The sequence below is a fragment of the Dryobates pubescens genome, chromosome 2 (assembly GCF_014839835.1).
Source record: "Dryobates pubescens isolate bDryPub1 chromosome 2, bDryPub1.pri, whole genome shotgun sequence".
Taxonomy (NCBI): domain Eukaryota; kingdom Metazoa; phylum Chordata; class Aves; order Piciformes; family Picidae; genus Dryobates; species Dryobates pubescens.
This window is the reverse complement of record NC_071613.1, coordinates 11,389,069-11,416,684: the sequence shown is the minus strand read 5'-3', so window position 1 is coordinate 11,416,684 and position 27,616 is coordinate 11,389,069. Positions and strand designations below refer to the sequence as shown.

Sequence of the window (27,616 nt, the reverse complement as noted above, 5' to 3'; positions counted from 1 at the left end):
TTAGTAGCAATGCCCAGTTTTAAACAACGTTGGTAATAAACATCAACTCGCTCAGCAGCTGGGGGCTTCTCTGCTAATTAAGTAAAAAAACACCACCACCACAAAACCCCAAACAAGCCAACCCCCGCCCCAACCACTGATGCTTGTCAACGGGACAAACTAATCGTCCAGTAAAGTTACAGATTTGAACGGGGAGAGCAGGGCCCATGGCTTGTGTGCCACTGACGGAGGGAGGCCCAAGAGGAGTAACTCTCCAGGAAGGTCTGCGTCGGAGAAGCGGGGAAGGAGGGAGGGAGCCGGCCGGATCCCGGGTCGGGACAGGGATGAACTTGCAGCGTCTCGGGAGTTTCCAGAGGGTCCTTTCCCCTCAAAATTAGCAGGGGTCGGAGGGAGGGGGAACAGGAGGACGCTATTTTCAGTGCATAAACGGACCCTTTAAAGAAACGGTGTCAACTGTCATCGTGTCTTCTCGGATCACTCTGGAAATATTTGATGGGGCAAGGAGGGTAGATGCCCGCAGGGAGGGAAGGGGTTGCGGTTTCAAAGCTAAACCGTTTTCAGCGGGAGTGCCGCCATCTCGTTGCCGAGGGAGACCAGAAGCTGCCCGCCCGGCCAGCCTCAGCCCAGCATCGGAACATACACCCCACTACTAGCACGATCCGGTTACCTGTGCCTACGGAAATACTCCTCCCGCAGCACCGATAGCCTGTCCTGAAGTTGGGCTAAAGCAGCCATGCTCTTTCCCTCCTTCCCTCCCTACCGACGCCGCCACCATGGCAACGGGACCGAACCACCCGGTGTGGGCGCGGGGGTGGCGCTCTTCACGGCAGCCCCGAGGCAGGGCACCAGCGGTAGCAGAAGCCCCGCGGAACTGAACCGGGATGCAAGAAGAGAAAAGGTGGGGAGTGTCGGAGGGGATGTGGCGTTCCTGGGTAACTGTCCGGAGAGAGAGGCGAAGAGGCGAGATGGTCGCTTCCAGCTTCCTCCCGATACAGCAGCTGCTTCCGGGCTCTCATCATGGGGGACTGAGGGAGAGCGCTTATTGCCCGAGTCCTCTCTTCCCAGCCCTCGCCTGCTAGTCCCCGGTGGTGCAGAGGGCCGCCTCTCCGTCTCTTCTCGGCTCAGTCTCTGCGAAGTGGCGCCAGCCTCCCCGGGGAGCGGCCGGGGGAGGCGCCGGGTTCATGTTCCGGGTCGCTGAACCTACCCCGACCCGAGCTCAGGCGGCGAGAAAGAGCTGGTAAGCCCAGGCCCGGGGGGCGCCGGGCCGCTCGGACGGGCCGTCTACAGGTCGGGGTGGGGGACGTCTCCACCGCTCCCTGCCCTTTCGTAGGGCCACGGGCGCGGTGCCGGTATTTGGGGGAAAGGAACGGAAGCACCATCTCCTCGCCGTGTGTGCGGCTTGGGAAGTAGGGGGCAAGTGGTGCCCCTGCTGCGGCCAGCCTTCCATGCGGTCCCGCGGGCGGCCAGGACTGTCCCGGCATGCACCCCCGCCGCTGCTGGTTTCGTTGGGGGAGAGACGTTGGTGCTTTCCGCTAAAGGCCTTCCGAGGAAGTGGGGTTGGAGGCTTGGCAGGTGCCACTAGCACGTTTCAACGGCTTGCCATGTTTATGAGTGAGCAATAGGCTGGCGGAAGAAACTTTCCTTTCGTTGCTAAGAAAAGATAGCAGGCAAATGGTAAATAAAAACTTTTTGTCACAAGTTTGTTTTGGGGTTGTGGTTTGGGTATTTTTTGGTACGTGTTTGGGTTTTTCTGATTATGGTGGACTCTCCAAGACTCTTACCCTGTGAGGTGTATACTTCAGAAATATCCCTTTAGGTATCTTGCTTCTCTGAGGCTATTTTATTGCAAACCAAGAATCAACAAGTGCTGCTGTAGCCAATTAACAAGGAAAATACGAGTAGTTTACTGCAGCAGAATTCACAGATTTGCCATTTCATGTAGTTCTGTATACAAGCATAGTGACCCTAAAGGCCATGTTGTTTTTATTGTAGAACTATGAAGAGGGGAAACAGAACAGAAAAGTGACTTTTAATAGGCAGTGGAAGTATATAAAGACTGGTATTGGAGGGACTTGATGGAAGTGACACAACACAACCAACCATCTGGAAAGCCTTTCATTTCCTTCACCAAATGTTAGATATTTTATGTTTTATTAGGCAGCAGCTGATGTATATAACTTCTATTTCAGTTCACTTTTAATAATAGGAGCATGCTGTGTTTGTGTTTGTAGTGGGCTTTGTTTGTTTGTTTTTTCGTTTGTTTCTTGTCTGTTGGTAATTTGAGGCCTTGAGGCTTTTTTGTAGAGGCTATGTTATGTCTACAGATACCTGCTGGTAGAGTTCCTAGACGTGAAATAGATTTTTATTTACATTCTTCTTTGTTTGTTTTCTGAGAACAGGGAAGAAGGGGAAGAGAAAGGATCAACATTTAGTTTTCTTACACAGGAAACTTGGTTCCTCCTCCAGTTCTGCTGATACCACCCCTTTTTTTCCCTGTGCATCTTTTCATGGCTGCTTTAATTTTTTCTAAATGAGAAAGCTTTTCAGAGAAGGATTTTATTTGCCCAGGTGATACATATTTGCTAGAAGTAATTTGCTAGAAGTAATTTGCTAATTTTGTTAGGGATGCAGCTTTGCCTAGTGTAAATGTAACTTTACTTCTGGCCCAATACAGAACACGTCAGAGAAGGAGATCGACTCTAGTGGCAGAAGTATTTTTATTTCACTACTAATGCTCCATAAAGTAGAAACATTGCCTGAGACGTTCCAAACTTGCCCCTGTGCTCTGAGAAAGTTTCCAGTGTATAATTAACCTGTAATCTATCTTAAATTTTACTGTTTTGTACCTCCTTAAAGTATCTTAGTTCCAGAGACTTTAACAGTAGAGTTCAGTAACGTAAGATGTGGTAATGTGGCATATTCTTCTGTAACTGTCATCAGACACTAGTGGTTTTGTTTGCGCAAATCTACCGCCCAGGCGAATTTGGTACAGAGAGAATTATTGAAATCCTATATATAGGCCTTCTAGTTTAGCAGTTCTGAAGAACAACCTGTTACAAATCTGGCTACTCCTCAGCGTCACAGAGTTAGTACAAAAAGTTATTTCAGAAGCTGTCCATTAAAAGAAACCCATTTGAGTGATGTGCAGGAATTTGGAGGGTTTGTAATTAAATTTTTTTTTCATGTCTGATACTTGATGCAGAGAATCAAGAACTTGTGCTTTGTGAAAGCATCAAGATGCTAAACAAGAGTAGATTCCGAACAGCCAGAGAGTAAGTGTGTACATTTCAGGTGTTAAAGCTCCTGTGAAGCTGAATGTTTTTCATTTATATTGTGAACATGTGACACGTTACGAATAGTTTGCTTTTTGTATGTTTACTGAGCACTCCAAGTGTCTTGATAGTGACTTCAGTGCTGTAGCATATTACCATTTGACAGTTCCTGTAATTCTCCACCTTGGCAATTAATTAATGAAGTCATACTTCTGAAAGGGGCAAGCATATCAGTAAATGGCAGCAATGGGATTGCAGGAATTGCTCTAAATCTCATTTCTGGCTAACCAATTCATTTGTTAGAGCCTTATTAAATATAGTTCATGTCAGCATCTTTCAGACTGTGTACCATTGCTCTCTACTGAACACTTTCACTTTTGAGTATGAGTCGATTAGTGTTTGAGCTGCCTTAGATAAGCAGCAGTTGTGGAGAAGTCAGGTGTACTTATTGCAAGTTTGGACCTAATTTTTAGGAGGATTAGGAGCATAATTAATAGAATTCTATTACTCCTCAAATACTAATAATTTGTCCAAGTGTAAAGAAAACCTGAAACTTGTCTAAAGAAGTTTCTCTACAAAACTGGTACCAAGAGTTGATGTGTAGTGTGTGATTGGAGGAGTAAAATACTGCTAGTAGTTCTATACAACTAAATGTATGGAAGCTGTATATTTGATAGAAAAAAGAATTTATGGACATTTCCAGCAAGTCTATTAATGGCCTTTCATTGTAGAACAGTGATTTTGATAAATTTTCAGATTTTTTTTTTTTAAACTCCTCCTGTCCTTTTATCATTTTGTGAAACTAATTTGTTTACAGACCTGAGTTCAAAAAGGAGAGTTGGCATACCTTGAATCATAGAATCAATAAGGTTGGAAGAGACCTCAAAGATCAAGTTCAACCTGTCACCCAAGACCTCATGATTACTAAACCATGGCACCAAGTGCCATGTCCAGTCCCCTCTTGAACACCTCCAGGGATGGTGACTCCACCTCCCTGGGCAGCCCATTCCATTGGCTAACAATTCTCTCTGTGAAGAACTTTCTCCTCACCTCGAGCCTAAAACTCCCCTGGCACAGCTTGAGACTCTGTCCTTTTCAGGTAGAGGTATGCTCTAACATAGTGTCCTGGGCTGGGGCTGTTCAGCCTGGGGAAGAGAAAGCTCCAGGGAGACTTTATTGCGGTCTTCCAATACCACCAGGGAGCTTCATAATCAGCTGTTATATCCCCCAGCAGTGGTTAGTACTGGGTAGAATGCATTTTGATAGTGATGAAGCTTTGTATACCTGATTGTCCAGCAGGGTGAATATGAAACTGGATGCTTTGTGTTGTCCTCTTGGTGATGTTCATTTGATGACAGGCAAGCTAATGTAGGCACAAATTCTGTTTCTAATGTATACCATAACCTTCTACATAATGTGGATTTATCAGTTCTTTCCTTATCTGCCATAGTCTTTTGCTAGCTGTTTAAAACTTTCAGCTAACTTGTATTGTTCTGTTTTTCCTTTCCACTTTGTGTATCCCAAGATCTGCAATAGTCAGGTTTTTATTGCTGGTTTGGTTTTTTAAGATTTATCATCTGAACTTCCTCCCAAATACTTGCACCTGTTCAATCCAAATTTCAGTCACATTTGTCAATAAAGTAGAAATCTCCAAACTGGTGTTTCTGAGGTTTGGAGAAAATAACTTCTGAGGGAGAGAAATGTGATTCAAATTAGTGCCCTTCTGAAGATAAAGCTACATTGTGAGTACAGCTGTGTTACAAGACATTCCATATGGGAAAAGTTTCTAGAAAGTCAGGTTTTAGAGTTCTGGTGTTCATGGAACTACTTGATTTTTCTTGTGCTCTTGGCTTGTGATCACGGTAGGTTGTGAAGGCAGCAAAAATCATGGTTCTTTTCAGAGTTGATGAGACACAGATGCAGCATAACTTTAGCTGCAAGAGCCCTTGTCTTTATTTAACAGGAAAAGATACAGAACCAGAAAGTAAATGCAAATGCAGCTGTCAGTTTAGTGAAAGATGCTGCCTTTCCTTATGAGTTGTGCAAGTGAATTAGCCTTCCTGTCAGTGTCTGTTGGTTAAATATTTTGTGTGCAGTCAGAGCTTCACATTTTATTATATGCTTTCGGTAGAAAGTGAACAAAAATGATACTTAATTTTCAGTGAAAAGGCAAGTGCACATTAGTTCAATTATGAGTTTCAGGGCACATATTAAAGCTGAACACAAGTTGTGTGAACTGTTTTGGAGTAGGTGAAAGCAGTGTTTCCTCCACCACTGTTTTTATGGTCTCTTTTGGTAAGGGTTAGAGAGGAAATGGGTCAGCCTTTGATGGATAAATTAGGATTGCTTCAAATAAATGTAAAGGTCAGTGTAGGCAAACTATATTTTCTTTATGGTAAAGCGGAATCTTCTGCTGAAGACATTACAGTTTATTGCTAGCTGTGGGCTGTTGCTGTAACAGCATTTTTATAGCCTTACGTGAGTCACGCTAAACTATGGCTCAGCTTAATATTTTATGTACCTCAATATGTTGTTGTACATTCCTTATTACAACCTTTGAAATTTCTTGTCTTACTGAATGCAAGTTGTGTTTTAATACTTCTTGTACTTGTTTTTCAACCTATTTCAAATGCAAATATTTTTGTTACAGTAACATCTGCCGTGGTTATTAAAATTACTTCATAGGTTTGGAAAAGAAGCTTGACAGCTGGTTGTGAAAAGTGGAGAAAGTTGGAAAATTGAATTTGTCTGAAGAGTAATACTGTAATAGAAATGTATTCCTGAATTTTGAGAACAGGTTTCAGATTAACTGTTTTATGTGGTTTCTGCTGCCATATATAAAATTGTAGTAGCATATGTATTTTATACTCAGCCCGTTACAAAGGAAGCTTCCGCTGTCTCAAATGGATCAGGTAGTTCTCATAATCATTCTGAGGAAACATATCAGAGTAACTACAATGTTGATTCATCTGATAGGTCTAAGAGGTAGTGCACTTTGGATACAGTTATATTACAGCATGAGACCATGGTTGTAATTTTTACAGTAAACAAGGTCACTGCCCTGTACAGATCTTAATTTGGGATTTGCAATGAAGAGACTTAATATTCTATAGAAAAGATTAATTGCAGAAATACATAAGATTCAAAGTTGTAATCTGATGGAAATTGAATGTCTACTGCTTGGGGTCTTTTAAGAGTTGTATTACACTTTCCTTCAAAAACACTTAAGGATGTTGTTTGTTCTTGAGTTTCATCTATTGATCTGGCACCACAAGTACTTGACAATGTTTTGAGGAGAATTGAGGGCAGATTGAAGTCAGGTAATGCTTCCAGCTGGGATTTATGTGTTTGTTCTTGAAGTATTTCACAGAACTAAGGCAACTTTACCACCATGCTTACACCATTATCTGGAGTAAATTGGTATGTCCACTCTAGGTGCTACATTCCTTTTACTGATATACTTATCCCTGTGGATTAGGAATACCAAATTGAGATAATTAATCATAAACTATGGTGTAAGACATTAGTGTCCCTGTGTTTCTATTCCCTTTTACTTAGTGCTGCACAGACAGTAGCAGAATAGGCTGCAGGAGATTATGTATGCTAGTTCATATTCTGGCAAGTTAGCAGAAACCTGTTCATGTTGAGAGCTAAATGTAGGTTAAATGTACTAGACTAGTCATTTCTTGATGCATGTTCACTTCCATCAGTTTGCTATAAATGCAAAAGCCTGTGCAAAAGGGCTTGGCAGGCAGCTTGCAGAATTGCTCTCTCAACCCAAATAAATGTACTGGAGTTTGTCTGTTTGATTCTTATGGCTCATGTCACAGTAGTGCAAAAGTATTAGAAAGCCCCTTAAATCTAAGGGCATCTCACTTCTGATGTGCACACCTGCAGGGATAGCCATCTTTATGGATGTTTAAAAGGCTAAAGGGGCTAGCACCCTCCCCATTGTGCAGTTACATCTACTGAGAAACAGGGGTTAATACATTTAATATGTGTTGAGAACTTGTACAGATATACCTGAATTTGCCTCTATTGGTGGTAAAAAATCCTACCACACAAGTAGGAGGGAAAAAAAAGAGGCAAGAACTAAACAACCAGCCCTTCACACCTCCTAAGATCCTCCCCAGTGACTGAAACTTTGAAAATCTGAGGAGACGCTTGGTTTGAAATCATGTCCATGACACACGTCTCAAAAGTAATTTCTAGGTTAATTGACTTCCACTTTTCTTTCTCTCTGAATTTTCTGAGAATCACTGCTTCATTTGGAATGATTTTTCTACTGTGTAGCTTCTCTTGCTTCTGAGAAATATTTTTGTGTGATTATGGAGTTTTTTGAGTCTTGTGAACCAAATGAATTAAGGAAAAAGTGTAGCATTGTTTCAGAGCTGTCTTGCTTCTTACAAGGTAATATCTACTGTACAAAGAGCCAAAGAAAATGTTAGGTTAAGGGGAAGTAACAGGACTAGAGATTACAGTAGGTCAAAAAAAAAAGAGGTATGAGAAATAAAGTGACAGTAGTCTTAGGAATTCAAAATAAGGTTGTCTTTCTACCACTCTGCTTCTGGTAATCTTACAATTGAAATTCCCAAAGCTATTTGATTTGAAATAAGTATGTCTGAAAATGGTTTAAAATGAGAATATATAATTTCTGTATGTAAGCTATTTCATGATCAGCTTGAAATTCTTCTTCAGCATGCTCTTCAGTTGCTCCATTGTTACTTTAAAATGTATGTGTGGTCATGACTGTCTATTCAGCCACCGTCATCAAGTATCTTAACACTTGAGTTTGCAGTAATTGAGAGAGGGAGCTTATGTGCTTTGTGTCCAGATCTACAGCTCTGCTGGTATGGGTAGAAAAGTATTCATTCTTCTGTCATTGCAAAACAAAGTGAAGGGTCTTACTTTTAAATGTCCTCTACATAATTTACTGAGTGTCTTTCGTATTTATTAGTTGGTGTAATGTAGTAAAGAGCATGAACTGTATTCATTGCTTTACCTCAACAAAAGGATTCTTTTGATGCTTTGATGTGAGAATCCGATTGCTGTACAGAGAGGTTCAGAGCCTTCAGAGGATTAGATTTTGGCAGTGATCACTTACTGTTTTGTCTTCTTTCCATAATTATGTTCATGTTATGCATGGATGAACTTACTGAAGCATACTGAGTTAAAGACATGCTAAATGCTAGTGAAATTTTGAGAGGAAAGAGCAAAACATTTAAAAGGATAAGGCTTTAAGCAGACATTCTGAGTATTTAGGGGTATTATTCCTTACAGCTGTGTGATTCAGGGATTGCAAGTGCCGATGTGTGGTAGGGAACTTAGCACTTAATGCTCTAGGATACTGTGGGGAGTATGTTATCTCACTATCACACCACCAAATCAATATTTTTTAAGAAATCATACAGATATTAGCTATTTGGGAAAATAGAATTAGTCACTATTCAAAGCACAAAAGTTGTATATTATCAAGGAATTGATGTTCAAACTTTTGGCATTTGGGCAGTGTCAAGAGATAATTATCCTTAAAAATATTTTATCATAATGACAAGTCTTAAACACAACACCCTAACATACTATCAAGGAGTAATATTATATAACACACACCCATACCCCTTCTTTTCAAGAGAGAAATATGGGAAGATAAAAGCAATGTACGCTGATGCGTTGCAAATTATGTAGGACCGATTGGCTGTGTTGTGTCTCAGCAGAAATACAATAATCTCTATAGGGTGGACATCAAAACTGCCTTAAGTGACTAAAATGATTTTGGCTGGAAAAATTGTTACAGAGTTTATACTTAACACTTCAGATTCATTTGTTGTTTTCTTGTGTGTTTTGTTTTTCTCATGAAATACACAGGCATTTCAGTAGGACTATGGAGGAGCTGGTTCACGATCTGGTCTCAGCACTGGAAGAAAGTTCAGAGCAAGCCAGAGGAGGTTTTGCTGATACTGGAGATCATTCTCGAAGCGTATCTTGTCTTTTGAAACGACAGGCAAGAAAAAGGAGGGGACGGAAAAGACGTTCATTTACCACTCACCATCCCTGGGAGACTGGTCACTGCTTAAGTGAAGGTTCTGATTCCAGTTTAGAAGAGTCAAACAAAGACTACAGAGAGAATCATGCTAATAAGAAAGACCACAGTGACTCAGATGACCAGTTGTTGGTTGCTAAACGTAGGCCTTCCTCAAACTTAAATAACATTAGAGGCAAAAGACCTCTGTGGCATGACCCAGATTTGGCTGTTGACAGTTTGGGAAACAGAACTTTGCGCAGGAGAAGAAAGGTAAAACGGATGGCAATAGATCTGCCATCAGAAGTCTCTAATGCACTGACAATAACTCAACAGCAGGATAACAGCAGAGATCAAGAAATGGACAATAACAATAAATCATACCAACACCAAGAGTTTTCCAAGAGCAAAGTGAAAAAAAGAAAAGTAGCTGCAGCTCGACAAGGACCAGACATCTTGGATGAAGGAGTGGTTATAGAAAATGAAGATGTGAACCAAGCAAATAAGGACAAAATGGAGTATGAGGAGCAAAAGGGCTCAGATGAGAACATGAGTGACAGGTTATTCTTTCTCTTCCTTTTTACAAAAACCTTGGATAATATTTCTTTGCTTTTATTACTGTTGCTTGTACTTGGAATCTTTGGATGCTTCTTTAAAGAAAAGAATTTCAGAGTTAAAATTTTAGCATCAATAATATCTGTTTTAACAAGTAACTCCTTAAATTTTTATTGTTTTTCAAAATCATCTACATGAATTGCTCAAGTTAAGGAATTCAGCATAAAATGGAGTCATGTAGCAGAGAAGTAACCATGAAAACAGTTTCTTGAATTAATACATTCTAGTTGTTTCAAGATTAAAAAAGATAGCATATACAAATGGTTAACATATTTGGTTTTTCAAGTACTGACAGTTCACAGACAAAAATGAAATGGTTTTCCAGTTTCTACATATTGGTGCTTTGATTGCTATTTCTATTCTTCAGAAATGTTGTCAGTGGTTAGAGTCACCATGTAGATAGTATGTTCTTGTGTGTCATGGGCATAAAAAGTCTGCAGGTTGCCAAGGATATACATCATTTACGAAATGCAAAAACCAATTTACAGTTCAGAAACACCTGAGCTTACCATTAGAAAAATGAGAGAATGATGGCCCTTTGGCAGTACACCTCATCTATCCGTTCCAGACAGCAGTCATACTACAGTGGTAATTGTTTCCAAAGTAGTATTATGACAACAGAGTAAGGTGCAGGTAATTTTTCCACCATACACAAGGGATATTACTTGAAGGGCCCGGTAAGCTTGATTGTTTATTCCATGTACCTGGTTCTGAATGCAGAAGTGTCAGCAAGGAAGATTCATAGTGAAACATAATTTTGGTCAGTTGTTTGACTGCAGTAGTGTCCCTGGGTTTTTTGTAGACATTTTACCTATAAACTGTTAGGCCTGTTCTGTAGTGGAGAGGTAGAACTGAGAATTGGAGTACCCAGGGATTGAGGAGAGCAGACATTGGTTACTGTAATGACAGTGTTACTGACCACTAACTCCAGTCGTTGTCAGAAAAGTTCTTCTAAGTCATTTGATTACATGCCAGCCATGTCCCTCACCTGTTAACAATAAGCAGCTGAAAGGGCTGAATGAATCCTGATTCTTAAAGATTGTTCTTAAGGTCTTTATGACTGAAGCAGTGCCTCAAGGCAGCCAGTGTGTAAGGTCAGACACCTGCTTTGACGTGCAAGACAGGGGAGTGTGTTGTCAGGAAACCTATAGAAAACTACTGTTTTCTTTGATACTGCAAATGTGTTCCCACAAATTTGGTACCGAAAGACAGATTGTTAAAAATTTCTTTGGCGCTAGGAACCATTGCATAGTTTATTACATGTCCATAGTCTTGTTAATTTCTTATTTACAAAAGATTTTCTGTTATGCTACAGGGGTAACAGTTCTCCAACTCAAAAATTCTGTAGCTAATTTTTGGATAAAGAGAAGAATAATCAATATGCCAGTCCTCTTGTAAACTCCCAAAGCTGTGCTACATACATATATTTTTTTCACCCCACAAAACAAACATTACTGATTTTAAAATTCATGTTCCTTTTAAAAATATCTAATGCTTTTGATACACCAAATACTGTCACTTTTTTCCAAATCGTAGTTCAAATGTTTGTCTCTGGCCCCAGTAAATGGCCTTTGAAATTATTCTCATCTTCTTCATAGTGTTTTCTGCTTATGCACATGGTTGAGTGATGGTCTGTCATTCGACTGAATTTCTTGCAGTGATTACCTGTACCAAAAGATTTGGAAACCACTGAATTAAAAAAAAATAATCCCTAATGTGATTTAAATCCACCATATCTAACCCTCTTGGGTGCATGTTGTATCTAAATATTTTGTGTGTGAATAATTTTGACTAATGTTAAATTAACTTCACTTAAATGCAGCAGTGTCTCTGTCTGAGACCATTTAGCTAGGAGAATCAGAAGCAGTTGGCAAACTCTGTTCCTAAGAATATGTTCAAAAAGTCAAAGCTGAGGTTTTAAAAGGCAGCATGAGTTTTCTAAGATTGTGCAAGACATGAACTAACAAAGCATCTTGGGTAAGACTCATGCTTCAGCAGTGCTTACTGAAGAGGAAGAACAAAATGTACACAAAACTGGTCTAATTTTGTACATTTGTATGTCTGCAGTTCAGTAATCATCCCCAAAAAGGTTAATTCTTTTGAAGTTCAGCTTTTAAAAAGAAAACAAAGCCAGTAGCTTTTTAAATGGGAGTTGTTAATCATATCTAAAATTGATTAGTTGTTTTCGGTGTATACATGGAATTACTTCAAAATAACATATTTGAAGTGTACATTAAAAATGGTAAATGACCCTTCTTTTGCAGGTTTTGTGTTCAAACACCAAAGAACACTAACAAGATTTTAAGGGTTGAGGAATAGTGTGAGGAGTCTTCAAGCTTGTAAAATGCCAGCATGTAAAGGATCCCAGAGATGAAGATTGTGTGAGATTGGTTTTGAGCACTGGAAATGAGCTTTTCATCATCAGAACCTGACCTTTGTTTGTTGTGTCCCTTATCCTCAGTGCTTAAACTCCTTGGCCAATTTAAGACAAATTTGGCAATGCATGGAGTTCTGGGTGGTGTTTAATTGCTGCAAGCTTTGGCAATTGTTGAAGTGACTAAATTAAGAGAAATCTCAATTGCCTCTTTTGAAAGAGAGCAGCAGTGAAACTCAGATATGCCCACTTACTGGCCTACCAGTCAGTGCCAGTGCAGTGGCTGATCAGTTCTGGGTGACTGGCATTGTTAGTAAATAAAGGTCACAAGTCTCCTATGAAGCCAAGGTATGGGATGGTTTGCTAGTAATAATGACAAATAATAATAATTTCTTTGTTTCCACAAATGTATAAATAAAACTGTGAAAGCTTTTTGGATAGAAGAGTGGTTTCATATAAATTTTGGCTTGAATACACTATTTTATAGGACTAAAAGGGATCTGTGGCTTTTTCCTTTTCACTGGAAACGTTGCCGAGAGTGGAATTCTCGATTCAAAAGCAAAGGGATTAGCAATATACAGTGCAAAATTATATTAAAACTGGAAATAAATTCCATTGTAACAGCTTTCATGTACTTGGATATTAAGGTATTGATTTCAGGGGGGTTGAATTTATTCAGTGAAATGATTGCCATGTAGCAATTATCTTGGCTGTGATCCCTGCCCTATTTGACTGCGTCATGAGACGAATGAACACTGTGGCTGTGCCAATGTTACAGTTTCATCATTTTAAAATTATTTTTTTTTTCTATTCAAGTATAGAATTTCTTCTGTGTTTTACTGGGAATAAGCCTAGAAAGGTATACAGACCTGAAGTTCTTGCAAGTATCTTGTTTGTAACATTATGTGAGTAGCCATGGTGTTTATAACTTATCCTTGAATTCATGTGGTGAACTAATATTTTTTGCTGCGGTTTTTAGCAGTGTTCTGCATTTCAGTGTAAGTAAAATGTGTTTAAACTTTGCTAAGAATATTACTTCCTTAGCAGAGATACTCTGTTGACAATAAATGAAATAAATAATTTACAAAAAATCCTTTTGAGTTTTGTGGGGTGAAACTCACCAAGTCATCATCTGTGTTATTAAAAGGCAAGTCTACTACTTGGGAGACACATGAAATATTGTTTGTAACAATGTTTGTACAGCAGAGAACAAAACGCTTTACCTATTGATGTCTTTGAATTTAGACAATGTTTGATATTGCAATGTTTTGTATTTGTATTCTAATTTTAAGGCCACGATGGAAGTCACAGAAAAGTGCCTCATACTCATGTTATGATCATTGATCATATTTATTCTTTTTTAGGGTGACCCTTCTTTTTATTTAATTTGTTACCTTTGTTATAAACTTGTTCCTTTCTCCCCAAGTAGTAAGTTGTGAAATCTTAAGCAGTGTCTTTTCCCAGAATATTTGCAAACGATGTTCAGAAAGGTAATTTGATTTTCAGACTCCTATTTCATGTGCTGAAGGGAGGCTTAGGCTGCTTTTGATTGAGACTTTTCCTATTTTATTGAGCAGTGGTGTTCCAGGATCAAGCTGAATTGCACAGCATAAGAAGGGGAACAGTGAGAATTTGATGAAAACAGATAATAAAATGCATCAATTGTGTCAGCACCTCGTTGCAGTCACATCTGGCTTACTGTCAGGGTACCATTAGATGCCTGTGGTTTTATGTGCCAAAAATAATATGCTTTGTAGTTAATGGAACTAGGATATTTGCAGTTTGATTAAAAAAAAAATCATTCTGTTTTCTTTCTGATCTCTGTTGGGCTTAAGTTCAATCTGAGCACAGCCTTGTCTCCTTAAAATTTTACAACTGAAAGATCAATTGTTCTTTTGATCTGTTTCTTTCTTTCTCTTATTACAGTGAATCCAGCAGTCTGAGCAGCAGTGATGCTGGTTTGTTTACCAATGATGAGGGAAGACAAGGTATTGAAACAATCTTTCCCTTCTCCACCCTTCAATCCACATCAGTTGCAATTCTGTAAGCGTTACAAGTTATTTCATAGGTTAATTGCTGTATTCCAGTCGCTATTACTGTTTTACTGAGCTGAAGAATAGCTTCCTTTCTGGGCTTTTTGAAATGTTAGCAGAGGCTGTCCTGAATCCATGACTTAGTCAAAACCTGTTTTGAGAAGCAGTCTCTGTAATATAATAAACTTAATTAAAACTTGAGCATCTCCAAAGGATTCTCTCTTAAATCTTAATTCTTCAGTTGCTTCCATTTTCAGACAGGACTCTGATCGTAGTTCTGCTTCACAAACTATTTTTGAGATGCCTTTTTTCTTTCTTTTCTTTCAGATTGATATTGGCAGGATTTTGTAGTACTTTTTCATTCAGTAGTTCGAAAAATAGTTTCAAACAAACTACTGCTTCAGCAGTCGTAAGATTGAGATTAGAAGGCACATGTTGTTTAAAGTCTCTCCTGGAAAAAATTCTCTTTAATCTAAAACACAGTGAAGATTCACAATTTTCCTGTAGTATACATATTGTTCTCACATGATTTTGGGTGGTAAAACTATTGAAAATGTAAGTATAAGACTTTTTAAAAATTATTTTTATCTTCAGTATTTATGGCCATCTTTCAGTGCAACACATTTACCTGTATTATGCTAGTATTTTAGTGCCCAGCTCGTGGACTAGGAACTTGCTGCTTTAGTCAGTATACAAAAATGAGGCAAAAGAGTAGTCTGCTAGGTGATTTAAGACTGACTTTTTTTCTGTTGGCAGTTCTAATATAATGATAATGGAGATTTTTCTGAAGCATTTTGCCACAGTCTGCTTCATTGTGTACAAGAAAACAAATCCTGGCCCACTCCATAGATGTAGGTTAAAGGAAGGTTCAGGGTCTTTTTGTTTATTTTTTTCCTTTTCTCCCTAATATGTAATTCATTCTCTTCTGGTTTTTGTGTCCTAATTTGTTACATTAGGGAGATGATTTTTTTTTAGGCTTAGAACGGATGTTACCTTCCTTGCTCAGCAGTAACTTGTGCTGCATAACTTGTGCTACCTGGTTTTAGTTGGGTAACGCATCTTTTTTTGAAGAACTTAGGTTCTCTATGAAAGTTTAGAGTGATCTTTTAATTCAAAATTTCAGTTAAGTGTTTCATTATGAGACAAATGAAAAATATTTGGTTTTACTTCCCTATATGAATTTCCCTTTTGACTTGTACTTTTTAAAACATTTGCCCTCTGTATGTGTATGTAGCATCACCTATCACATTTTTGGAATTACCTAGATATATGATGTATTTGTATCAAAATTTTTGTCCTGAAGTCCTGAACTAAATTATTTAAATCTTTGAATAATATGGTTGAAAACATAAGTTACTTTCTGGTTTTCTTACATATTTTGGGGAAGGAGGAAAAAGGAGGGATAGAAGAACAATAGTGTACTTTCACTGGTGGGGTGTTGCCATTTTTAGTGTTGGCTCTTTACTGCAAAGCTGTAATTGTTGGTTTTGAATGCTTGATTATTTTTTTTTTGAACCTTTATTTGGTTTGATTGTAACTTTCAAGCAGAAAGTATTAGACCTGAAATAGTATTCTGAAATATAAGTTAAAAAAACAACAATAAATAAACTTGAAGGATATTGTCAGGACAAACCAGTGTTTTTTTAAGTGTTTGTTTATTTTTTTAATCTCAAGTTACAACTAATTATTTTGTGGGTGTGATCAGAGGATCATTAACTTCAGCAATGATCTCAGACATGGAAGCTTTGGTTTTGTGAAGATCCTACTACAAAACCAGAATTGTTTTTCTAAAAATACTTACTCCCTGTCCCAAGGAAATGCCAGTAATTTTTAACTTTGTGCTCCCTGTCTGAAGCAAGATGAGGTTATTTTATCTCTGTAAATTAATTTATAGCTGAACTGAGACATAGAAAATTGAAATGAATGAAGGAAAGAGAATAAATCTGATAAAAGCAAAGGAAAAGCCTAGATTAGGGAAGAGAACAGGATGAGAATGTATTAAGGGAAGAACTGGCTGATTTTTTTGATTTCTATATTTTTTTTTAATTGGTCCATTTCTAAAGGTAGATTCTGATTCCTGTGTCCCTTCTACAGGATATCAGAACATCAGCATCTTGACCTCATTTGTACTTCAAATTTTCTGCACTTCTGACTTCAGGTTTCTGCTAAGTCAAGTGGAGAACCAGAGACTGATTAATGCTGCCTGGTGAAGTACTTGGTTTAAATGATATCCCTGCCATCGTTTAGAAATTTGGGTAGCAGGGGAGAAGGGGATCTTGCTCTTCAGGGCAACACTTTTCCATTCCTTATCTCTGAGATTAAGAACCATATCTCATTTATTCCACACAAATACTCTTTAAAACCCCCTAATTAATTCCCAAAGACTATTCATCCGAAGGGACAGATATTGTAGAAAAGTGATCTAAGGCAGCAATCTCTCTGAGCAGTTGGCTACTCAGTTACACAGTTGAGTATTTAATTCTGAATTTTACGTTGTCCAAATTTGCACCTTCTAGTATTTTCCAAAAATTATTTCAGAAAGCAAATGGATGAAAATTCCACCACAGTAATTACACTTCTGTGCACAGGCTCTAGGAAAGTTTTGAGTATTATAATTTGATTCATGTATTCCAGGTGTAGCTGTAATTGGGGCTAGTAATGGACCAACTGCTAAATACATTTTAATTGCTATCAATAGCTAAGATAAAATTGCTGAGACTTGAAAAATCTGTGTCATGTTGTATGTGGTGTACTATCTAACAGGTTAAAAACAAACAAATTAAAATCATCCCCTCTTCCCTTCCAGCCTGCCTCTGTTCTAGTCTCATAGCTTTTTTGTATATTTGATTTATTTATTTGGTACCTATGAAGTCCACACCTGAGCTTAGCCATGCATGTCCTCCTTTTCCAAGTTATCTGGGTGCTTACATTTGGTTGTGTGAGAGGGCAAAAGGAGCTTTCTTGCTGTGCTCCTTTCTACTATCAAATTACCTTCTGGCAGAAGTAATTGGTACTCCATGTTTTGCTGTCCCAGTGTAGCTAATGGTTTTCTTCTGTGAAACATTGCATACTATGTAGGGCTAGCCAGCAAAAGGATAAAGATGAAGGAAAATGCTCAATGCAGGTATGGTCAGTGAAGAAGATGGATGCTGAACTACTAACAAACCACAAGTTAATTCTTACCTCTTTTCAGAATGTAATGGCTTAGTGCAAGGGCTAAACTTCCTGATCCCCAGCACGAAAGTGAGGGGGAAAATTATCACACAAAACTGAGGATTGAGATAAGAGATATCGTAATGCATAATTATTTTAGCTAAGAATCTAACAACGATAATATAACAACAATATAATGCATGATTACCTTAGCTTAGCCTATTTGCAAAAGAAGCACAGTGAAATACAGGGGGGAAAACAGCATAAAACCAAAACCAGCAGCTACGTGACTCCCACCTGTTCTGCTGCTATGCCTGTGGAAAAGAGCCAACACCCAAGATCCCGGAACCCAGAAGCAGCAACTGGAATAGGAAGCCTCCCATGTTGCAATCTGAACTTCAAGCCCCATAATACTTTGCTCCAGTTAGCACTTTCATTTTTTGAAGCTGGCATGACTGCAGCATGGTATGAATTACAGCAGCAAGTTCAACTCAATCCATGTAAATTGGTCAGCTTTGGGGAATGATTTGCTATAGCTATCAAAAAACCAAAATCCTATGCAAACATCAAGCCCTTGAGCCTTTGCATATGGAGGTAAGAGAGCCTGCCAACAAAGTAATTGAAAGAACTGAACAGTGGCTAAAGCTTATGTGTCAGAAATCCATATGAAGTTCCTTTTTCTTCCTTCTCCTTCCTTATTCATAAAACACACATGAAAATTGTTAAAAACTTTAATGATAAGCAGTGTTATGGATGGTGTAGAAAACTTTTACAAGAGGACTTCTGAAATGGAGTGTCTGACCTTATGTTGCAACATATAATAAATACACCTCTTTTACAGTCCTAACTAGTAGGGTCATCTGCAGTTTGTGTGTCCTTTATAGGTCTGCTTTACAAAGGAACTTTAAAAGGCACTTTTAAAGTTAAGCTTCCAAGACAATGTTAACAAAACTGTGATATTAGTAAAACACTCTTCGATATTTACTGCTGTTTTGGAAAGCCAAAATTTTTTAAAAGTCAAATTGGAAGTATATTAGTGTCTTTCATCACAAATAAAATGTATTCTACGACCCTAGTCCATCTACACCTACTGGTACATTTGGGAAGATCCAAAGTTGACTTTAGTCCCTCTTAAATCATGACATGCAGCACTTGTGAAATGTCCTTTAAGATCTAAGCAAGTAGGAAAGAAAATTATACTAATAAAGTGTTAAACACTTAATATTGGAGAAGGTCAGGGAATGTCAGAGTTCCACTGTGGAGTTGGCTAAGCTTTTAAAGATAGCTGTTCCCTATTTTATGATTAAATATATATTCATTACTGTGTCCTTTATGAAGATGAACCACTAATGATTCAGTATATGAGAATTCCATCCTTTTCTCTTCTCTATCAAGAAACTAATTTGGACCTTGTATAACATCTCAGTAGCTGCAGATGTCAGGGTGTCATTCTCAATATAAGAAAGAAATGGAATTTTCAGTGTCAGGTATAACCCTTAACTTTGAACCATTTTGACTTATTAGTTTATGGTCTTTGCAAGTGAAAAAGTAGTAACATGAAGCTGTCTATGACCTGAATAATCAAAATCCTAAATATTGTATGTGGATTACAGTGGTGGAGATGAGCATAAAAATGAGGTCATGGGGTGGTCTTTGTGCAATTTACTAACAAACGTGTACCGTTGTACTCCAGAGTACTTTATGATACTACATTGGATGGGAGGCTTAGGAGGCCTCCATGTGAAGTTTTCAAGCTTCATTCAGAAGAACTAGCTGTGTAAATGGAATGGTGTTTGAATGGCATCCTTCTGTCCCTTTTGCCAAGGTAGTTCTGTAGAGCACAAAGAGCAAGATATGATTTGCCTCTGTGAATGGCTAACTTAAGGTTCTGCTTTCCTGAAGCTCCTTGTACATGTTACACTGAGTCTTCTGATGTCTCCAAATGAGTATTACAGCTGTTAGCCGTGAGGGGTTTTGTAGCTAGAAAGAGGCATGCTGCACATGGAAATGAAACAGGCCTCCTATGGTATTTCTAGTCCATGTGCTGTTGCTGTCTGTGTGCGAGTTGGTGAATAATGGAGCAGCACAGTATTAAGTGGTGCTTGTAGGACACTGACGCTGATCTCTTTTCACAGTAGCTTCTTGGAGTAGGCTGTACTTCCAGGTGAACACGTTCCGCATGTGTGGTTGCTGTGGAGGGTAGTCTGGGTGTTTTGAAATGAAAGAAGACTATGAAGAGGAGAATAACTCCACTGTGTGAATGGGGTGTCTTTTTGTTAATAATCCTGTACTGCTTTTGGTAAATAAATAAGATTCAGGTGAAACAGTTGCGCTATTCTGAACATGAAACTGATGTGGAGTCTGTCCACAGAGAAACCATAAGCCCACATAAATCATTTTCTAAACTTCTTAAAGAGAAAGACAAATAATTTGATGTGAAGGGATAGTAATTAGATGAATGTGTAGACTCAGCAATATAGAGTGAAAATTAGGGAAACAGTAACAGGGGGAAGGGAAAGCATAGATATAATTAAATTAAGCCAGGGACTGAAGTACCTTAAAATTTTAGAATTGAGGTTGACATTTCTGAGGCTTAAATTTATTTTGTGGGTTTTGTTTGTACTGATGAGTACAGCTATAATTGAATGCAAATTGCTCTGAAATAATTCCTTGAAGCATTAGCCTTAGTCACAAGTTTGTATTTTAAATATCTGGCTAGGAGAATGCATGAGCTCAGAGATCAGTTTCTGAACATACAGAGGTCATTTTGCCTTTCCTGTAGCTTGGAGGAATGCAATAATTTTCTGTAGTCTTGTACTGAATCAGCATCCCGAAGAGGAATGAACAGTATACTGCATCTTTTGAAGTCACAAATATTGCTTTAAATTTTTATTCTCTTAAGTTTGTGCTTGCTGTGGATACCATGTTGTCTTTTGAGAGCCACAAATTAAGTAAGATGAAATGTAAGTATTTGGTTACCAAGTTCTTGAGTGTGGAGGTCTCTTGTGATGTTACCTATATAGATAAGGTTGGGAATTGATCAAATTCAGTGCTGTTTCCTGACTCCTTTTGAAAATGGGATCCTTTCAGGGTGGAGCAATTTGTAATCAAGATGCTGGTGGGTGCTCTCACCTGGGTAAGAATAGTAGTAATAGGTTTACACTCACCTCAAGGTGATAATATGATTGAAAATAATCAAAGGATTCAGAGTTGTTTAAAGTGTACAGACAAGGAAGCTAAAATCCAGATAAACCTGATGTCACTGCTGTCATGCATGAAAAACCTATGAGGTTCAGATCTTAGGTCTACCTTTGGCAGTAAGCAGCATAAGTGCTAAGGAAAGTGTATCTATTAGCATTAGAGGTAAGATGTTTTAATGGGTGGTTGCTGAACATGCTAATTTTCCGGTTGCACAGAAAGGAAAAGTCAGTTTATATTTTGTCCCAAAGAACTGTTGTTTGGTATATAGCAAAGATGCTAGTTTCTTTCCATAGGTGCTGTTTGGCTTAACCTGCAGCCCACCAGCCCAGTCTTAAATTCTCTTTCTTCCAAGACTTCCTTGCATTCCTCTTACAGGCTTCTGTCTTCCAAGTTTATTTTGAAACCCAGTTTTGGAATTCTGTATTTATTTTCATATCTGATTTATGTTTAGCAAGACTTCTTTGCAGTTCCTGATAGTATTCCTTGTTAGTCAAGGTGTTTAGAGCTCTCATCTTATGACAAAATATTCAGAAAAATATTTTTCTCCATTTTTCCATCCAATTTCTTCTCTAGCCTCTGCTCATTTTGCTTTTAGTTATCATTAAAGATCACATGTCAGCTGAACACTGAGAGCCTTTAATTATTCTATATTTTCTTGAAGTACCTGTCCTGGTAAATGTTTAGAGCTATTAGTCTTGAAGTATTCTTTACATTGCAACAATTAATTTGGATAAAGTGTGGTGAAGTTTATTTTTCCTCAAGTTTTGTCTTGAGTCTTCGTTATCTTTGTTTTCCCTTTGTGGGGTTGAGTGGCAATGAAATTTCATACAAATGCTTTTTGTTCTTGAAAACATCATCTAATAAATCTTTCATTTATGTTTTGCTTGGTTCTGTCAAAAATTGAAATGCCAAACAAATAATTTATATGCCCAAATAGTGTAGCATGGTTTGGATACTTTGAAGTTGAATTAAAATATACAGCACATACTCTGAAATCTAATTTTGGGTCTAAGAAAGGAAATTTGCCATGTCTTATATGAAGATATCTTTTGATCTTTTGTAAAATCTCTGGTTTGTATAAAAGAGTCTTTTAAAATAACCATCACAATTTTATTTTTAGTTGCCTGTGTGTTTGAGCTAAGTTTTTAAGATCATATTTTCAGTCTGGTTTTACTCTGGGCTTCAAATCCAGGTATTTTAATACTACATCTAGAAGTATTGTCAGTAAAAATGACCAGCTTTGTGGTATAATGCAGTATAATTCTCAATCATATGATACTGTCAGTTTTCATTTAAAATCAACTTTTTCAAAACTTATTTCTAAATGAACTTAATCAGATTAACTTCATTTAGTCACATCTGCTCATGATTGTTTTCCCCTTTTACTAGCCATACAAATCATGAAATTAAGCTAATTATATACCATTATCAGCTGCAAAGAACTAGTTTCACAGTTTTATACCTTTTAATTCCCTGCAGGAGATTAAGACTTGTTTTTTGTTAATATGTAAAGTGCAGTAATTTAAATGGATTTCCCTGCAGTTATTGCCAAAGGATTAACTAGTTTATTATTGTTTTTCACTGTTGTAAATTGGTTTTAAAACATTAGGTTTTATGTGGTTTCATTGATGGCAGTGCCTCTCATGCTATTGAGAAACATTTTCCAAACAGAACTGCTGTATACAAGTAATTGTTATACAGCTATAAAGCAAAAGAAATAATTGCCCTGTCAGAGTGTTTGTTGATGGTAACATCTGATTTTTATCTTCTCTGCTCCTCCCTCTGTTTTGGGGTCTTGGGGGGAATACTGCCCTTACACAGGTGATGATGAGCAGAGTGATTGGTTTCATGAAAATGAATCTGGTGGAGCATGTGGAATTACAGGGGTCATTCCATGGTGGGAACAAGAAGACTCTGCAGAACTGGAGAAAGAATTGCCTGATCCAGTTTTTGAAAGTATCTTAACTGGTACTTTCCCTCTTATGTCCCACTCGGGGAGGAGAGGTAAGTAGCAATCAAGCAAATGCAAGCTGTTGAATCAGTTGTGTAAGATAGAAAGATACCTGTGCATTATACAAAAGATGTAAAATGCTGACCGGGTTTTGGAATTACCAGTTTGTGTCCTTGAACTATTTTATTTTTAAGACATAATTAGAAATACTTTTTTAAAAGTCAATGACTGGAAAAGTTGGAAAGAGTAAAACTTAGCTCATTTTGATAGCCTGCTCCTATTTGTTGTCTCGGTGTTTGCACTGAGAATTATTAAGCGTTATGTGAAGTGAATCTTACGTTCCATTTGGTTCCTGCCTTCTGTGATAATATTTGTAATTTTATGGAAGTTGATTAATTCAAAGGCTGGAAAGACTAGTCTGGCCATCTGCTTTGCTTTGTTTTATGGTCAGGCCACATTGTTTGTAGAGAAGAGAGAACGATTCCTTTAAAGCAGGGATTGTGATGGTAACTTTAAAAATATCAAATACTTTTTTCTTTAAAAGAGACAATTGTGGGTCCACTGCAACCAGTGGTAGGTTGTACCAATGTTAGATTGCATTTATACTTAGGAACCTGCTCTTGTCTAAAGACTGAAGTTGTCAGACCTCAGCTTAGTGCTAAATAATTTTGTTGAATCTTCCCTCTCTGACAAGGATCTCATTCATGCTCAGATACAGATCTTTGTATGAGACGTGGTCAAATCACTTTTAGACACCTCTGAACTCTGAGTATATTGAATACTATTATGAGGCTTATTTTCCTGATGCTTGGAATTATTTGCTGACTGCATATACACCAGGTTTAACAGTTTCTAGTACTAATGAAATAGTGACAGAAGAATCACTTTCCTGCGGTAGTTCAGTATGCTCTGCTTATGTACCCAGCTGTGCATGGACCCAGGATGGCAGTATGAATAGCTATAGAAATGTTTGTTTTCATGACAACATAGCCTTTCTTTCACTTTTCCCATTCTGTGTTCTTTCTTTCCACCAGTACAATGTATGAAAATGTTAAGGTGTTTTTGTGTAACTGACGTCAGATTCATAGATTGGCATGTAATGGTGAATCTTACTGCTTATATGGTGTAAGAAAATATTCTTACATCAACTTGTACTTTTTTATAGGTTTCCAGAACAGATTTAGTCATCTTCATGGAATGCCAGCAAGAAGCATAAAAAAGGTTTCAGGAAACCAGAATGCCTTGGTAGGTGCTTTTATTATTGTAAGCTAATGTGTACTGCTCTTAGAGGCTTTTCTTAGAGCATATTCCTCTTCCACTTGTTTCCTTGTGTTGTAGACAGGTAATAAAATGGTAAGATTACAGTGCCACTGATGCTGTTTGCTTTTTTTTAGTAGCTAGACTCTTCCAACTGCAATTCTGTTGTAAGGGAATGTTTGTGTGTACTTGAATGTCAGAAACAGTCCGATACTGTTTTTCAATACTTGAAACAAGTGAAAGAAAAGGGTTGGAGAGGGGTTTATGTGACATTTTCAGTGTGTATCTTACTTCTTTATGAAAACATGTTTCCCTCCTTTTGCAATGAAAGTCAAAGTAAGATTTATTTTCTTCCTGATAATTAAAAGCAGTCTAGGATGGGCTCTGGTACAATTCCGGTTTATTTATTTCGTTATTTTCTTTTTCTCCCAGAAGTGTGTTTTATTAAATGTGTCCATATTCTCCTTTGTTTAATTGACTCCTGCATGGTCAGAGAAAGGATATATACAAAAAACTTACAGCAAATTAGTCTTGCACCTGTAACAAACATGAATTTTTTTTTTGAACTTTGTTCTAAGGCTGCGACTACAAATGAGAGATGTTGGTTTGTAGTGCTTTCAGCTCTAGGAGCAATGCTTATAAATAAAGAAAAAAAAATCCAACTGTCCTTGCACTTTTGTACAATCTACTTGTTGGATGTTCCCATATCTCTTTTTTTTTTCCCCTCTAATATTAGATTCTAATGAATTTTTAAGCATTTGTTCTTTGTAGGAGGGCATGAGGAGAAGAGGGACTTGACTTTTTAAACAAAAATGTTAAAATGTATTTTTCTGTAGTACAGTCACCTTTCTTACCAGGATGGTGTTTGGAAGAGGGGGGGAGAATGTGGAAGATTTTTATCAGTGTGTAATAAACATATCCCAGCACAATAAATACTGCAACATTGACGTTCTTTATTATTTGAGAACACTAAACGTTTTCAAATATTAATTTGCCTAAACAATATAAGATGCTTGTGAGAAATGCAAGAGCTATTGTATGTAGAGAGAATAGAAAGAAACTGTTAGAAATTTAACTTGTTCTGAAGAGGAAAGGTTTTTGTAATTGAAGTCCTTGTCCAATAACTGCCATTTGGAGCTGAATATGATGCTTTAAAACCTTGGCCCGTGCTCTCTGCTGTTAGTGGTCATGAATTAGATGAATGCTATCTAGTTCTTAGTTTCCTATCTACCTATTTTTATTTTTGGTTCAGTGCTTGCTTGAGCATATCTGGGATTTGTAGCCCATTTTCTAGGCTTATTGCAATTTCACTCTGGTATTTTATAGGAGCTATTATAACTGATAGGTTAGCTTCATGGTACTGATGATACATGGCTTAACTACCCTAAACCTGCATTTTCCTCTAAATTGTAAAAAGGTGATTAAATTTCAGTTGATGAAGATATACTGTCAATGTGTATATATAATAAAAAAAAATCCTATATGTTTATTTTCTGCTATACTTTTTGGATCGTCCTCAGGAACACATTTTCTTTCAGTCATGATACATTATATATGAAGATGGTATCCTAGTTCTCTTTATAACAAAAAACAAGCTGATCTACTAAAGATTGATAATTCAGTTGCTTCCAGTTATTAACCATATCATTTACATAGTGTTCTGAAACAAGGTTGATGTGTGAATGTATTTTCTAAGCCATTGTTTAGGCAGGAGTGGGTATATAGAATGGATATGGAGCTGGCTCTTCAGATGCAGTTTTCTGACGATCTTAATGACTATTTATGTTTGTGGCCACATCTGCTGTATCTGTCTTTGCAAACATAGCTATATAAGCCAGAGCTCATGTGCTTCTTTTGTCCATGATTGCTTCTAAAAGAGAATCTTTTTAGATACTTCAATCCAATGACCAAAAAGCCATTTAATACCTGTGACATCTGATAACACAGAACAAGAAGTAATTACTGCTATTAGATAGTAACAGTGAAGAAGAGCAAGAATGCTTTTAGAAAGATTAATATCCTGAGGAAAGAACACTGCAGACTCAACTCATTGAACAGGGTTGTGGTGTGACTTAATTCTTTTTTAACAGCAAGGAGTCTGATGTCTGTATCACTGCTTTGACACAGACTTTGTATCCCTTTAAAGTGAAAAATGGAGTTTCCTACTGAGGTGCACTACCTGAGAGAGACACATTACATTCATTCTAAGGATGTATAGTTTGTATCTAAGGAATGTAAGTTGATAGTTTGCATTAAGAGTCAAATCTCTATTTTTTTGAAAGTTTAGTTGAATATTCACAGTTAAAACAGCTCGCAAAGCCTTGGAGAGATCACTGGTTTAGGCAGAATGAATAGCTATGATAATAATACCTTGATATAACCTCATCCTCTGTCAGAAAGTGTTTGATGCCCGATTGTTTGGGTGTTTTCTTGTAAGAGAATCACCAGGCTAAGTGTGTAGTTTTTATTTGCTAAGTGGGGAGGAAACTGCCAGCTTATGTCACTTTCACACCACAGTTTTTAGAAGCCGTGGGAGCTGAGAATGAGAGGAAGAATGCTGCTCTTTGTGGACCGGTTGGTGAACTTCAAAATAAGGGGGCTTTAAAGACTCAGATTCTGTCCAAATGCTCTTCCTGCATTTCACTGAGTTTCTAATTTGAACAAACTCCTGGGTTTTCCTGTCATCACTGCCTTTGAGTAAATGTACTTTTTTAATGATCGTATTGTACTGGGCAAGCAAGAGACAAATGAAAACTTACCATGCAAATACTATGAAAATCCCCTAATCCATGAATTGCTTGTCAGACAGAAGATGACAACTTAAGAACATGACTTTTTCTTTTTTTTTTCCTAAATGTTGTAACCAACTTAGTACTCAAATAACTGGGAAGATCTCAGTTTTGTCCATGACTCTTTCATACAAATAAGTGGAGGTTTTAAAAGTGACTCTGGCGGCTTTTTCCAAGTATCACATTTACATCATGGGTTTTGATTTCATGATGTTAAAGACTGCTTTTTTTTTTTTTTTTTTTTTTTTTTTCTGTGTTAACTCTATACTTCAGTTTTACATCATAGAGGAGAAAACTTTGTCAAGGAGTGGGTAGTTCTCTACACTGGAGCTTCCTGCAGATACAGTTTCTTCAGGTTGTTAGCAGAGAAGGTGCTTCTGTGATGTCAGTTTAGGCCACACCTTTGATTCTTCCAGTGTTTAGTCATCACTGGCCACAGTACTACAGTTCACCCAAGAAAGAAGTCAGCTTCAGTCATTCTGGACTTCAGAACTTAGTCATATTGAAATAACTTTATTTTGTGAGAGGGGAAAAAAAAGTGGGGGGGAAACCCACTTCTGTCACATTTCAAAACCCCATTATAGACAATAGAAGTTCCAAAAATGGGATGTAAATATTTAGGGTGATGTTGAATGTGTCTAATATTTTGTCTAATGATTGTACTTTATCAACAAATTTGAGGTATCCACTAGATGTAACTGTGGCAATGCACTCTGTATCACATAGCTTTCAGTGGTTTTCCTTGGTACAGTTTACCTGCCATGATGATCAAAGCATGCCTTTAAAATATCAAAGATTAATGTCTGTCTAGCTAAAGTGAATGTGGTGACTTAGTTTCTTTTCTTGGACTCTCGCTTCAAGTATAGTGTCAAAACCAGCATCCCACTTCAGCAAAATGGTTGCCCTCCAGCGTTAGTCTTAGAAATGCCAAATATGCTGCTTATTATTTAAA

General features: G+C 37.7%; 2 protein-coding genes across 2 annotated transcripts in view; one reads left to right on the top strand and one right to left on the bottom strand.

The window, feature by feature from the left end:
• SPATA17 (spermatogenesis associated 17) overlaps nucleotides 1–772 on the bottom strand; it is an 87,513-nt gene extending 86,741 nt beyond the window's left edge. The window contains exon 1 of the mRNA XM_009900091.2: nucleotides 668–772. Coding sequence (XP_009898393.2) covers nucleotides 668–735 — 68 coding nt within the window. The 5' untranslated portion in view covers nucleotides 736–772. The remainder of the gene's footprint in view (nucleotides 1–667) is intronic.
• Nucleotides 773–1,101: 329 nt separating this feature from the next.
• The window catches only part of GPATCH2 (G-patch domain containing 2), a 112,794-nt gene continuing 86,279 nt past the window's right edge, over nucleotides 1,102–27,616 (top strand). Inside the window, exons 1-5 of the mRNA XM_009900076.2 lie at nucleotides 1,102–1,237; nucleotides 9,138–9,851; nucleotides 14,207–14,268; nucleotides 22,489–22,671; nucleotides 23,784–23,863. Coding sequence (XP_009898378.2) covers nucleotides 1,182–1,237; nucleotides 9,138–9,851; nucleotides 14,207–14,268; nucleotides 22,489–22,671; nucleotides 23,784–23,863 — 1,095 coding nt within the window. The 5' untranslated portion in view covers nucleotides 1,102–1,181. The remainder of the gene's footprint in view (nucleotides 1,238–9,137; nucleotides 9,852–14,206; nucleotides 14,269–22,488; nucleotides 22,672–23,783; nucleotides 23,864–27,616) is intronic.